The 14,072-nt window shown below is 47.6% G+C and overlaps 1 protein-coding gene across 1 annotated transcript in view; it reads left to right on the plus strand.

The window, feature by feature from the left end:
* The window catches only part of COL5A1 (collagen type V alpha 1 chain), a 253,839-nt gene that overhangs the window by 93,358 nt on the left and 146,409 nt on the right, over positions 1 to 14,072 (plus strand). Inside the window, exons 5-9 of the mRNA XM_084821216.1 lie at positions 3,537 to 3,668; positions 5,550 to 5,708; positions 7,240 to 7,491; positions 8,472 to 8,630; positions 11,907 to 11,963. Of these exons, the coding sequence (XP_084677342.1) occupies positions 3,537 to 3,668; positions 5,550 to 5,708; positions 7,240 to 7,491; positions 8,472 to 8,630; positions 11,907 to 11,963 (759 nt within the window). The remainder of the gene's footprint in view (positions 1 to 3,536; positions 3,669 to 5,549; positions 5,709 to 7,239; positions 7,492 to 8,471; positions 8,631 to 11,906; positions 11,964 to 14,072) is intronic.

The following is a 14,072-nucleotide window of genomic DNA, read 5'->3' on the forward strand; positions in this document are numbered from 1 at the left end:
ACCACCCCGTGAAAGCCCCGCGAAACAGAGCCTACCTGGCTGCAGCTCCAGCAGGGGACACATAAATGGTGTCCCCTATGCCATTTGCGTTCCCGTTTTATCCGTGATAGGCTACGTAAACATTTTTGTAGCCTATCTCGGCTAAAGCAGGGATGCAAATGGCATAGGGGATGCCATTTGTGTTCCTTTTTTATCCATCATAGGCTACGTAAATATTTACATAGCCTATCACAGATAAAATGGGGACGCAAATGGCGTAGGGGACACCATTTGCGTCCCTGCTTTAGCCGTGATAGGCTACATAAATATTTACATAGCCTATCATGGGCTATCATAGGGACTAGGGTTGTCAGAGAATTTCACCACGAATCTCGGGGAGGCCGAATGTCAGCGCATTCGGCCCCCTGAAGTTGTTGGCGAAACGTTCTGCCACCCCCCCGCCACTCCCAGGTCGGGACTTACCTTGGGCGAATCCTCCTGGCGGTGGCGGCTCCGTCGGCGGTGCAGCGGCGGTGCGGCGGCGGCGGCCAGTCTTCCGACCGGCTGCCACCGCCGCCATTTCCAGTAAAACAACAGCAACAACAACAAAAATGTGATAGGCTACGTAAAGATTTACTTAGCCTATCACGGCTAGATTTTAAAAAAATACCATGATAGGCTACGTAAATGTTTACGTAGCCTATCACGGCTGAGTAAAAACAAAAACAAAAACAAAACCCGTGCGTACGCATTTGCGTTCCTTATTTTGGCACGTCTAGTCCACGTAAACATTTACGTAGACTACAGCGAAAATAAGGGGAACGCAAATAGCGTAGCGTCTACGCTATTTGCGTTCCCCTTATTTTCGCTGTAGACTATGTAAATGTTTACATAGACAAGACGTGCCAAAATAAGGAACGCAAATGGCGGCGCCCATGGGCGCCACCATTTACGTACGCGCGGTGTTTGTTTTTACTCAGCCGTGATAGGCTACGTAAACATTTACATAGCCTATCACGGCTGACTGCAGGGACACAAATGGCGGCGGCTACGGCCGCTGCCATTTGCGGGCCCGGCCGGCCAGGATTCGGGGGTGGAGGGATGGAGCGCCTCCCCCCCTGGCCAGAATTTCGGGGGGGAGGGACGGAGCGCTTCCCCCCCGGCCAGAATTTTGGGGGGGAGGGATGGAGTGCCCCCTCCCACTGCGGATGTCCCTGGACGAAACCAAGTAAGTGTTTCGTACATCCCTAGAAGAGACTTCCTGTCTGACAGGGTGATGGGACAGACAAGAACTCCAGCATGATCTGTGTCAATGCTGCTTAAAGTTATCTAAGGTCAGTGGTATGGCAGCAAATTTTGAAGGGCAGGTACTCCTCATGACAGTCTCTAGAGTCACACCCCCAAGGAGAGCCCCCAAATGCAGGGCATTGGGTTGGTCCATCTCTCTCTCTCTCTCTCTCTCTCTCTCTCTCTCTCTCTCATCTCTGTATTTTGCAAAATCTGCTCCGTCTGTGGGAACAGAATGATGGGCCTTTCGTTCTGCGTGCCCATCTTTGGCTGTTTTTTTTTTAAAGAGTTATTTTTCTATGACTAAATTTGTGTAAAATTCTGGAAAGTAAAACAAAAACAAAAAACAATCCAGTCTACAAGTCAGCGGAATCCATGCAACTCAGGAAAAGCTGGTCCACTGCAGAAACCGCAGGTCTGATTCATAGAAATCGGAACTCGTTTGATTTTGTGGGGGATTTCTCTGTCATCCTTAGTCGTAACCACTCATCAAGACCAAGCTACCACAAAATACTTTGCATTACAGCAGGGAATAACATATGTAACTTTGAGCTACTGAGATGATTGCAGCTAAGCTCAGGGGGGACATGGACCTCTGAAGGGGGTGACGTCAGTGCCCCGGCAAATGAAGAAGTGTTGGTACGTCAGCCCTGTGCACCCTGGTTCCGCTACACCGCTCCTTCATTTAGCTGAACAAAAGCCACCAGTTCCAAAGCACAAAGGCTTGATGGGCTGTTATTTTGCCCCACTCTAAAGCAGCCACTGCTACACCTTCAATCGGCAGGCCGAGGCCGTGACTCTCTCCAGATGTTTTCTCCCGCTATTTGCATGTGTTTGGGCATTGGCAAGGGGAGGGGAAGAAAGCGAAAAGTCAGTTTACACATCTTTGGGTCCAGCCAGGGCTAAAGTGGATTCTTGACAGCCAGCCAAAGAATAGCAAAGGGTTTCCTGAGGTTTCATCTTGGATCCCAGTGTTAATTTGGTCCTCTTTAATAGTCTTTTGTTAACAAAATTAACAATTATTTAACCCTTTTAGTACCATATTAACTCCAAATTGAACTTAGCCTGGAAAGAAAGAAAGAAAGAAAGGGAGGGAGGGAGGGAGGGAGGGAGGGAGAAAATGAGCCAGTTAACATACTAGCAGGGATGCAAAATTCTGCACTTCTTAAAAAGAAATAGAATGGTGTCTAAAGACTGGCTTACCTACTCAGTGTAAGGCCTAGAGAGCTTCAGCTATCGGTGGTATAGTAATGTAATGAAATAAACGGCTGTCAGGCCTGTTACGGAGGAGAGAGTGAAGTTCTCTGTAAGCAAAGGATAGCAGGCAGAGAGTTGCCCAAGAGGCAGGAACTTATTCTGGAGAACCCTCCAAGGGGCGCCATTAGCCCACACCCCAAATCTCAGGACAACAGGCTGAGCCCAGAGCATCCCCCAACTTGCAACTGCAGCCACTTCCCCTCCCTTTGCTTATGGAACAGGGTGAAACACGGGGTTTGAGCAGTTGCTTTACATGAACATACAACAAGATGCACAATGCAAGGGCAACAAAGCTGTCACCTCGCTCAAGCCAGGTCTGGGCGTGAACAGGGGAAGGGTACTAAGGAAGGATGGGCGAGAGGTGGGAAGACATAACACAATCAGTGTGGGGAAGAATGGGACCGCCTGGCGATGTGGAGAAGGGTGCATGGGCGACTGGGCAGCGGTGGCCTGTCCATACAGGTGAACTAGGGGGTCGCGTAGGGCACCAAGCTAAGTGGGGTGCCGAATTCAAGGGAAAAATACAAATGACAAAAAAGTACAAATACAAATAAAAAATCATGTCTCTGTTTTATCTGGTCTCAGAAACACTGGTTGGACGGATGATCAGGCAGAAAAAATGAATAATTATAACTCTGTTTAAATAAATACTCTTTAAAGCCATTAAACGGAAAATGGGGGCAAGCGTTTCCTAGTTTACCAAGAAACGTGGCCTGGATCTGCCCTTAGGGGTGGGGCGCCGTTTGCATGGTTCGCTGGGACACCTGTTGCTGGCAGCTAGCCTAGGGCAGCCCCAATGTGGGGAACCCCCGAGGGCCAGGCTTGGCCTCCACGAGGGCTGGATCTGGCCCCCAGGCCTGAGGTTCAAGAGCGTCCAGTCTCTGCAGCCACCCAGCAGGATCTTCCATTGCAGCCTTGAGGGCTGTTGCTACTTCATTCCAGGTGTAGGGGAGGCTGCCCAGTGCCTTGTGTTCTACCCTTGAGCCCCCGCTGTGTTTTGCCTTTTCCCCCAGGGTGACATCCAGCAGCTCCTCATGGTAGCCGACCACCGAGCAGCCTACGATTACTGCGAGCACTACAGCCCGGATTGTGACACGGCTGTCCCAGATGCACCGCAGTCCCAGGATCCGAACCCGGATGAATATGTAAGTGGGAAGGGCGGTGCAACGGCCACACATGGAACAGTGCAGAAAACTGGACGAGAGGCTAGGGGGAGAAGTACCACCCCATGCTAGGCAGAGCCCAGCCTGCGAGGGTGAAGGGGGGGAGGGCAATCCAAAAGACATGCTCCACTCAACCATATAGCTTCAAAGGACTTTGTTATTTATTTGTTTGTTTGTTTGTTTTATAAAAGTACGAGTCACCTTTCGGCCTGAATATCTCCATCAAGGTGACTTTCAATTACAACAATTAAAAATATTTTAAAATATATATAAATTACAAACAATTTGAAAACTTTAAAAACAATCTGAAAACTTCAAAAACAATTTCACTAGTGTGAGGATGCAGGTATGCATGAATATAGTCTTAAGGGGACGCTATGCGCACGCACGCGGTACGTAAACACAGAGAGACATGCCTGCTATGACAGTATGTGTCTGTTTCAATACCCATGGAATTCATAGCCTCAGTACAGTCTGGCTAAAATCCTGTAAGGGGAGGAGTGCTCATGAAAATCCTGCCGCCCTCAACGTTCCCAGGTGTGTGGGCTCCTGAAAATGATTTCTTTCTAACCACATTCTGTCAGGTCCACTTAGAAACCTATGCATGTTTGAGAACCCTGCCTGATTAGTTGATTTTTAAATGTTATTCTGTTTATTAATTTGTTTTAGAGTGCCTTTAAGGGTGGAACACGCTTAAGGCAGTGTACAAAATAAAAACCAAGCAAAGTGAATACGAACACGACCTGGAGAACATGTTCTCTGAAAATGTTCACAAATTCTGAACGTGCATTCACACTCAAAGAAAATGTGTGTGTGTATGTTTATGTGCATTTTTTAAAAATGTGAATTTCTTACAATGTGCATTTTCATTTTTTACTCTATGGGGTGGGGGGAGTGTGCATTTTTGCTGTGCTTTTAAAAATGCACATTTTCCCCACTTAAAATGTGGACTTTCCCCTTTCAAGCAAAATAAAAAAAGAGCACACATGAATGCAGGAAATGAGCTTCAGACTGATGTTCAGAGAATCTGGGTGATGGATCGTGAACATTCCTTGTTCACCCATCCCTTATACAATCAAAATCAATAAGACCAGGAGGTTACCAATAAAAAATCAATAACTACCACAATACCCAATAAGGAAGCAACCCTATAGCCGCTAGTCAGCAGCTAAACGGCTGTAGGATATCTGGTTTTCTGGGAACCGACCTCAGAGTCCTCGCTCCAAGGTCGACTCCCGGAGAACTGACCTCCCCCCCACCCCTTCTGTGCTGCCTCACAGGCAGTGTGGAACAGCCCCGTGCTTCATGCTCAGAAGAGGAGCACGGAGCGGCCATCCTATGTGTCGTCCGGCAGCCTACTCCCCTGCTCCACCGTCCTGCGGCTAGACAGCCAAAATCGACTGCCCAGCCACAAATGCAGGGCAGGAGAAGCATGGAGGGAACAATCCCCTCTGTGCTTCTCCTGCCCTGCATTGGATGGGTGGTTGCCTCTGAGTTCAGAGGCGGCTGCCTATCCCCATAGGACTGCACCCTAAAAGTGCTAATTTTCAGAAGGTTTCCCTCTTGTGTTAAAGTGGTTTGTGCTCCTCCAGAAATATGAGCAGACAGTATTGGGAAGGGGGTTTATAATAAATGAGGTGGGTTGAAGGAGCGGGCAGTGAGAGAAAAGAAATGCCTTTAACAACCCCCCCAACCCTAAATTTCTGCAAATGAAATAAAATGCCAGATGACCACCTTTTAGGGGGACTGGATGCACTCTTGTACAGAATGTTGTACGAGTGTGGTCACCATGGAACAGTCTGCTAATTCCAGTTAAATGCCAACCTTCTCATGGGAGTTTCAGCTGTTGTGTTCGTTTTGCAGTACACTGATGTTGATGGGAACCTGGAAGTAGAAGGAGAAACGTACTACTATGAATACCCCTATTACGAGGACCCTGATGATACAGGCAAAGTAGTACCACCTACCACCCAACCTGTGGATAATGAAGAAGCAGCCAGGGAAATCACAGAAACCACTGCGGTAAGGAATTGCGAGATGCTAATATGGTCTGTCACTGTTAGATGGGTGAACCCCAACATGCCTCCCAACCCTGCTGCAGATCGGCTTAAAACCATAATGCATCATGGGCAGGGGGCCAGGGAAACCACTTTATCTCTGATGGATGGCTGGAGATAAGGCAGGGAAGCTGGTGGGCTGGAAGGGGACCTCCCACCAAGGGTCCCCAGTAGAAATGTATGAGCATCTCATTTTTGCTTGCAAGACGTGCAAGCATGCCCTGTCTGAAGCTCCAAACAAGAGGGTGAGCCAGCGTCTGCCGAAAATATTCGCACATCGTCAAATGCGTGCTCATGTTTGTCTCATTCTCTAGTCTCAGTTCGATTTTTGCAAATTTCCTCAATACACTGAACCAGCCCCACTTCAGCTGATGGAAGAATTTTTGCACATGTTAGGAAATTTGTGCAAATTTGGGGAGATCTGTGCAAATTCCCCATTCAATCATTGCTTGACTTGCCCATGTTTTCCATTTCTGCAGAGCAAGCAGAAATTGCAAAGGCCAACAGGAATCAGGCACAAGACAGGCACAAGACATTTTGGGAATCCTAGTGATCTTGACCATCACTCGTTTGCCCCTCCCGATTCCCTACCCCTGATTTACACACTGGCCACAATCCAGATGTGTGGATATTTGGATGATTATTGCTGTTGTTGTTGCTGCTGTTGACTTTCATAGAGGTGGGAGAAAGTGGTCCTTGTGGGTAGGGATGTTGGATGATTCTGTATGAGGGGTGGAGCCTGACGGATTTTCCCCAGCTTGGATCCCCGAATTTCATTCGGTTTCCCTCTGCTGGTGATGGCTCATTCTGTAGCAGATTGAGCCAATTTGCAAATTTCCAGTTTTAAAAATAGCGGGAATTTGTGCAAAAGGCAGCCTCAAGCAAATTCTCATTTGCAGAAAAGGCACAGAGGCATATTCCTGTCTTGTAGATATCGGTGTCAATTCCACTTCTGCAGCATACGGAATACGACTCTGCTGGATTAAATGTATGGAGCGGATAATTATTTATTTATTTATTTATTTATTTATTGCATTTATACCCCGCCTATTTTCCTCTTGCAAGGAACCCAAGGCGGCTTACATTATCCTCCTCCTCTCCATTTTATCCTCACAACAACAACCCTGTGAGGTGGGTTGGGCTGAGAGTCTGTGACTGGCCCAAAGTCACCCAGTGAGCTTCCATGGCCGAGTGGGGACTAGAACCCGGATCTCCCAGCTCCTAGTCCAACACTCTTGCCACTACACCACACTGGATAAAATGGAATTTGCGCAAGGCTGCCTTTTGTGCAAAATTTTCCCATAGTCTGAAAAAAAAAATCTGGCACAGTCCAACCCCCACTTGCAGGATCAGAACTGTGGAAATAAGTCAGGCTTCCACAGAACAGATTTCTCAGCAACAGATATCCCTGCTTGTGGGCACACTGGGGTGGGGGCGAGGCAGGTAGCAAGTTGCTCTGAGTGCATGTTACACTCTCCCCTCCTCCTTGGAAACAGAATGCTGCCCCTCCATCCACACCAGCCCCACCAGTTGTGGAGAGCACTCAAGAGGAGACCAAGGAGGAGGAAGAAAAGGTGGAAGACCTGCTGGTGGAGGAATATAACTATGGAACCCTGCCCGATGAGTACTACACCCCGCTCCCCTATGAGGATCTCTACGAGGATATTGACGGTTTGGACAAGCTTCCAGAAGGTGGCGTTGAGGCGGAAGTTCCCACCAGCACGGTTATCACCTACAATGAAACTGATGTAATTCCCTTTGCATGTGCTGTGATATATTTATTTTGACTTGGAATACCAGGCTTTTCCGGCGTTACCTGGAGATGCTGGGGGTTGAAGCTGGGAACTTCTGCATGCAAAGCAGGGGCTCGACTACTGAGCTACATCCCCATTCCCAACCAAAGCTTGTGTTGAAGGATGACGCTCAGTAGACCACAGGGAGGAAGTTGTTCTGCTACCCACAACTAGGTCTTCTATGAATAATTTAGTGGCAAGATCCCCCTGAAAAATGCACCATCCCCTTCCATCTGCACTTCCTTGAAGAGAGCTGACCCTCCGCTGCCAGGTTCCCACTGAAGCAGACAGCTGCTGGAGAGCATGGGGTGGGTTCTAGATAGTGCTCTCAGTTCACATGGGGCAACAGTGATTCCCAAGGGGCACCATCTGGACTTTGACCCCTGACCCAGAGTGCTTCCCAGAATGTTCTGCAACTTGCAAAGGTTCTATCACATATGAATGGTTGTGGAAAGGTCCCCTGGGGTCCTTTCCACATGTGAAAGCCTTTGACATTGGAGGAAAGATTGAATGTCTTATAGCTTGAGTGCTGAACTTCTCTCAGGTCATGGGATGAATTCTATTTCAGAGGCCACATCCCAGTGATGGGTGGGGCTTAAGGCAAAAGGGGGCAGGACCAAATGCAAAAGGGACAGGGCAAACATGCCAAAAATGCCAGCACGTTTTAGCTTAATCTTTCTGTCATTAATTAAGCCTTAGGAGAGGCATTTCATCCTTTTAGAAGGGGTGTGTGTGTGTGTGTGTGTGTGCGCGCATGCACAAAAGCTGGGAAACTGCCACATTGGTTGGGAGAAAAGGGATGTAGCCAAAGGAAGGGACTGTGGCCACCTGGAGAAACCTGGAGGGCTAGATTGACACGCCAGCTGGGCCAGATTTGGCCCATGCGCCTGATGTTCTCCACTCTTGCTTCATGTGGTCCCTTCTTTTTGGCTTAGACTGTCGAAGGGGTGAGTGAAGGTGGAGAAGACCCTGATAAAGACTTCACCGTCACAGATTATGGAGACGGATATTACGATGGTGGCTACTACGACAGAACAGACTCTCCGGATATTGGGCCTGGAATGCCTGCTAACCAGGACACCATTTACGAAGGGGTAAGGAAAGAATTGGTCTCTCAACCTCAGTCAGTGGGGCCTGTTCCTATTTCAGTGGGGCTGTGAATCCATTCTGGGTTTCAGTCAGAACCAGACAGAACTCTAAAGGAGCTATCCAAGGTGCTGAACCCATTTGGGGGGTTACGGAGACAGGCTCCTATGACAGAACTATCCGTGCATCTCTAAATTCTAGCCAGCATTGCCAATTAGGGGTGGGCGGATCACTTACCTGGCTCCCTTCCGGGGATCCGCAGTGGAGGGGAGGCAATCCATCCCTCCCCCTGGAATCCTCCCCGGCCGGCTCCGCTCCACGGCGAGTCCACAGAGCCGCCAGCTGGGGCCGCCCGCAGCCAGACCTCCGTCTGCTGCTGGGCTGCGGCCACAAATGGCAGCTGCCGTAGCGGCCGCCATTTGCGTCCCTGCATTAGCCGCAATAGGTTATGTATATATTTACATAGCCTACCACGAAAAGAGCAGGGACGCAAATGGCGTAGCTGATGGTATTTGTGTCCCTGGTCTTTGTTGTGATAGGCTACGTAAATACTTATGTAGCCTATCATGGCTAACGTAGCGAGGGAAATGGCGGCCGCAGACTGGGGCCGCCATTCGCACCCGTGGACGGCCAACAAAAGGTAGGTTCTGTCCTGGGGAGGTTTCGTGGGGTGGTGGGTGGGATTGTTCTATTCTGCCACGGACTCCGGGGGGCTGGATTCTAAAGAATCCGGCCTCACTGGAGTCTGTGACAGAATTCTCCGCCATCCCTATTGCCAATGGCAAGTGATTATGGGAGTTCTAGGCTAAATCATCTGGAGCGACACGATTTGGTGGAACTCAAGCAGAAGGGGGTTATCTTTGACTTGCCCACCCGTTCTGTAAGGATCAGGGCTACCTTGAGAAGGAGAACAAAATTGGAGAGGCATCAGACAGAGAAAACGTTGTAGTAATGGGTGGCATCAATTACCCTCTCATAGACTGGATGACAACATATGTCCAGTTATAACAAAGAGATTAATCTAGAACAGTTGGTCATGGAACTGACCAGAGTGGAGGTAACACTGGATTTATCCTTGTGAGTGTTGTTGAACCAACTGGTAGCAGATGTATGGACCCTAACTCTACAGATGTATGGACCCTAACTCTGCACCTGCCCTCACAGAGTTCGCCAACCCCCCAGCACTTGCCCGACACAGGTGAGTGGTGCGGGGCAAGCTGCTGGGTGGTTCGCATGCTTGGCAGTGGTGTGCAGGCAATGTCCGCAACATTACGGGCATTTATGCCTGTAATGCTGCAGACATTGCCCTTTTAAGGGTCCCATTTGCATAGATGGGATACTTACGGAAAAAAACGAGCAGCCATTTGAGTGGCAAATGGCATTTGTTGAGGGAGTGGACACCCCCGTGCTTGCCCAGCTCAGCATGCACCAAGCTGGGCAGGTTCTGGGGTCCGCGGACTGGTGTTTGGGGGGCCAAGCTGGCAATTTCTTCCTGGGCACTGAGCCCCAACCGGGTGCCTGTGCCATCCCTAATGACCACAGTGCTATCAAATTTAATGTATATTTAAGTGAAAAATTGCCAAGGATGTCTGACACAATCACAATTGACTTCGAAAGAAAGAACTTCTATAAAAAAAAATGGAACTGGTGAAAAGGAAGTTGAAAGGGGGAGTCAAGTGGGTTAAATCTCTCCAAATGTTTGAGGATTGCTCAAAACCACAATGACAGAAGCTCAGCTGGGATGTTTGCCACAGGTCAGGAAAGGTGGAACCATGTCCCAGGGGTTGCCAGCATGGTGAACAAGCAGGGTCAAGGAATCTTTTAGAGATAAGAAGGCTTCCTTCAGAAAAAGAAAGTCTTGCCCATACACAAGGAGGGTCGGGGGGTGGAGGATGTAAAGTTGCAGGAAGGAAATGTGATCAGGTAACACAAGGTGCAAAACTGAAAGTACTTTGGCAGAACTGAAGTACTTTGGCCACATAATGAGAAGACAGGATACCCTGGGGAAGATGCTGATGCTAGGGAAAGTGGAAGGCAAAAGGAAGAGGGGCCGATCAAGGGCAAGATGGATGGATGATATTCTGGAGGTGACGGACTCGACCTTGGGGGAACTGGGGGTGGCGGCGGCCGACAGGAAGCTCTCGCATGGGCTGGTCCATGAAGTCACGAAGAGTCGGAAGTGACTGACCGAATAAACAACAACAATACAAAGTGCATCAAATTAGCACATATCACTAATATCATTAAGACCAACTATAAAACATTATTTAAATGCATCAGAAGCAGGAAACTGGCCAAGAAGCCAGTTGGCCTTTTGCATGGCAACATCGTTAAAGGAATGCTAGCAAGGAGAAGCTGAATGAATTATGTCCATCGGTCTTCACTGCAGAAGACATAAGGCAGCTACCCTTTGCCTGAGCTGACCTTTGCAGGAGGACAGTCTGAGGAAATGAGGCAAATGGTGGTGACCAGAGATGAAGTTCTAGACCTCACTGACAAATTGAAAAGAAAAAAATCACTAGGTCCAGGTGCTAACTATCCAAGAGTTTGTAAAGAACTCAAATGTGAAAATCCTGATCTTTGAACTGATATAAATAAATTGTCCCTAAGGGTATTGGATAAATCTGCAATGGATTCAAATGAGATTAGATTTTTGTGAATTTGCCCTATGGATTCCTTGACAGACTGGCTTTTCCTGAGTTGCATAGACTTGTGGACTGGGTTTTTTTTTTAACTTTCTGGAATTGTACGCAAATTTAGTTGTACAAAAATACGGAAAAAGACCGACTGAAAATGTGCATTTTCCCGCATAGACTAAAGCATGAAATATACATTTTGGGAGATTTTTGCAAGTACACATTTGCACAAGTGTGCACTTTCCAACACGAACACAAGTTTGGGAAATTGAGAAACATCTGATTCTATCAATGAGCGGATGCCAGAATGCTTGATATACACAGATAGAATTGATTTAACAAAATCTGTACATCCCTGCTTGACCCTAAGATCAGCCTCTGTATCAGAGGCCTGGAAAACAGCCAATGTAATGCCAATCTTTAAAAATGGATCCAGGCAGATGTTGGAATTTTTGAGTTGTAGACATCAAATGCCCTTTTTAATTAAGGAGATGGCAATGTCTCATTGGACAAATGGGATATTTTACTTAAGTCACATTCAGCGGACAGCCCATGCCCATCAGTGGCAAGCAGTTCAGCAAATGAAATGAAGCTGAGTGGTACTCTTTGTCAGTCGGTTCTTACTTGCGTTTTCCTTGTCTGATGCAGATTGGTGGGCCACGAGGTGAAAAGGGACAGAAGGGGGAGCCAGCAATCATCGAACCGGTAAGAGCCCTGGCCCTTGCTTTGCATCTGTGTTGTGGCTGGAGGAAGCCATACAACATATACAGAAAAAATCCACATGTTCTTTGAAACCTCCATTTTTTATGTTGTGTGTGTGTGCATAGTGTAAGTGGTTCTCCAATAACAAACCAGAATACCTATAGAGCAGGGGTGTTGAACCTCTTTCAGCCCGAGGGCCAAAATCAATTTCAGAGAAGCTCTCAGGGGCTTCATTCCAGTGCTGGGCAGGGCTGAAGGCAAAATGGGCACCAAAGGCAAAGGGGTGGGACCGAATACCCCCCAAATACCAGAATATTTTAGCTTGAAGCTCTTCCTGCCAGTAACTCAGCCTTGGGAGAGGCATTTCAACCTTTTAGAATGGGGAAAAACTGCACAAAAGCTGGGAAACCACTGAAAGATTGGTGTTTGGAGGAAAGGGGGTGGAGCCAGGGGAAAGGTGTGTGGCCACCTGTGGAACTTGAGCAGGATGGATTTGGCCCACGTGTGTGAGGTCTTGCATCCCTGCCATAAAGAAACCTGATCTTATTTTCTATAGTGAGATGGTGGAATTGTATAAAGGGTTATATGAATGCTGAGGCCTGGTTCACACATGCCTGTTCCTTCCTTGATGACTATATCAAGTGATCATTTGCATGTGTGAATACACCATTGCAGGCCAGTCACTGCAGAGAGAACTCCCACCTCACTCTGTGTCAGATCAACAAAAGGCCTCTGTTTTGCCCCATCTTTAGCAGTGTGAAAGTGATTTATATGAACCCGTCTCTCTGGCACCCCCTAATGACCTGATGAAGGGGACACCTGAACCACCTCTCCTCCATCAAGGGGCAGGGGAGGTTGCAATCTGCAATGTTCAGCTCAAGAACATTTACTTTTAGCAGTCAGTTTCTTTTTGCTCATTTTTTTTTTTATTTAGCTGCACTAAACCCCAGTTGGAAGTCTGAGAGTAAAGCTCAATTTCCTCGGCTGTCATTATCATTGATCATAAAGAAACCCTCAGGGGCACTTTGCAGTTTCCTTTTTGTCTTATAGAAAACCCTTATACAGTTTGCAAAATGCTTCTCATCCAGGGCAACACACAGCTTGATGCTGGAAGGAAAGACACCCACAAAGGATTCAAGACAGAGTCTCCCCATTTCCCACTTCCTCAGCCTGACTTTTTGCCTCACCTCTGATTAGGGAACTTACCAAATTTTGCACTTTCGAACCAATATGTGGATCTTCACTTATCCTTCAAATTTTGGGCTGAGCTAGATTTTGCAATGGAGTTCTCCAATAAAAAAATGCCCTCTGACGCCTGTGTATATTAGGGAAATGTGCACAGTTAGGCATATCTGAGTGAAAACTATGTTAAAAATGCCTTATGTTATGGAAATCCTTTGCAAAAAAAAAAAAAAAAGACTGAGTATTATGCATGCAAAAGGCATGCACTGGGAGAAGTGCACACAGACACGCTTTTAGATTTTTTAGATTTTAGTTTTTCACGTGAACTTAAAAAAATACTCTGACTTTGGGATGAATTGAACTTAGGCTTGGAAGAACGCGAAACTAAGAGAAACCTGAAACTGATAGATCTGTCTATTCCTACCTCCAATTCTTTCCAATTGTATCTGCATTTTATGGCCTACTTTTCCCCCACTCTTGGCCCAGCTCCTGTGCTTTTAGTGGTTGCACAATTGAACCCTATATTTTGCTGTTATGCACCTTGAAAGACCACTCAGTGCAGAAACAATTCCACATCTTCAGAGGCTTGGGTTGCCAACTCTTCATTTTTGACTGAGTTCCCTTCCCATGACTTTGCAGGACAAGACAGTCAGTGTGGTGTACTGGCTGGATCATTGGACCAGGAGTGGAGAGACCGAGTTTCCCTCTTGGCCATGAAGCTCCCTGGGTGACTTCGGGCCAGTCACTGACTCTCAGCCTCACCTGCCTCACAGAGTTGTTGTGAGGCTCAAACAGAGAGGAGGAGGAGGACCTTATAAGTCCCCTGGGGTTCCTTGCAAGAGGAAAAGAGGCAGGATGCCAATGCAATAAACACATAAAGAATTACATTTAGCAGCTGGGACTTCCCCTATTGCTGTAGCTCCAGGCCAG

The sequence above is a fragment of the Heloderma suspectum genome, chromosome 14 (assembly GCF_057233095.1).
Source record: "Heloderma suspectum isolate Gila_16-S chromosome 14, 16-S_ref, whole genome shotgun sequence".
Lineage (NCBI taxonomy): Eukaryota > Metazoa > Chordata > Lepidosauria > Squamata > Helodermatidae > Heloderma > Heloderma suspectum.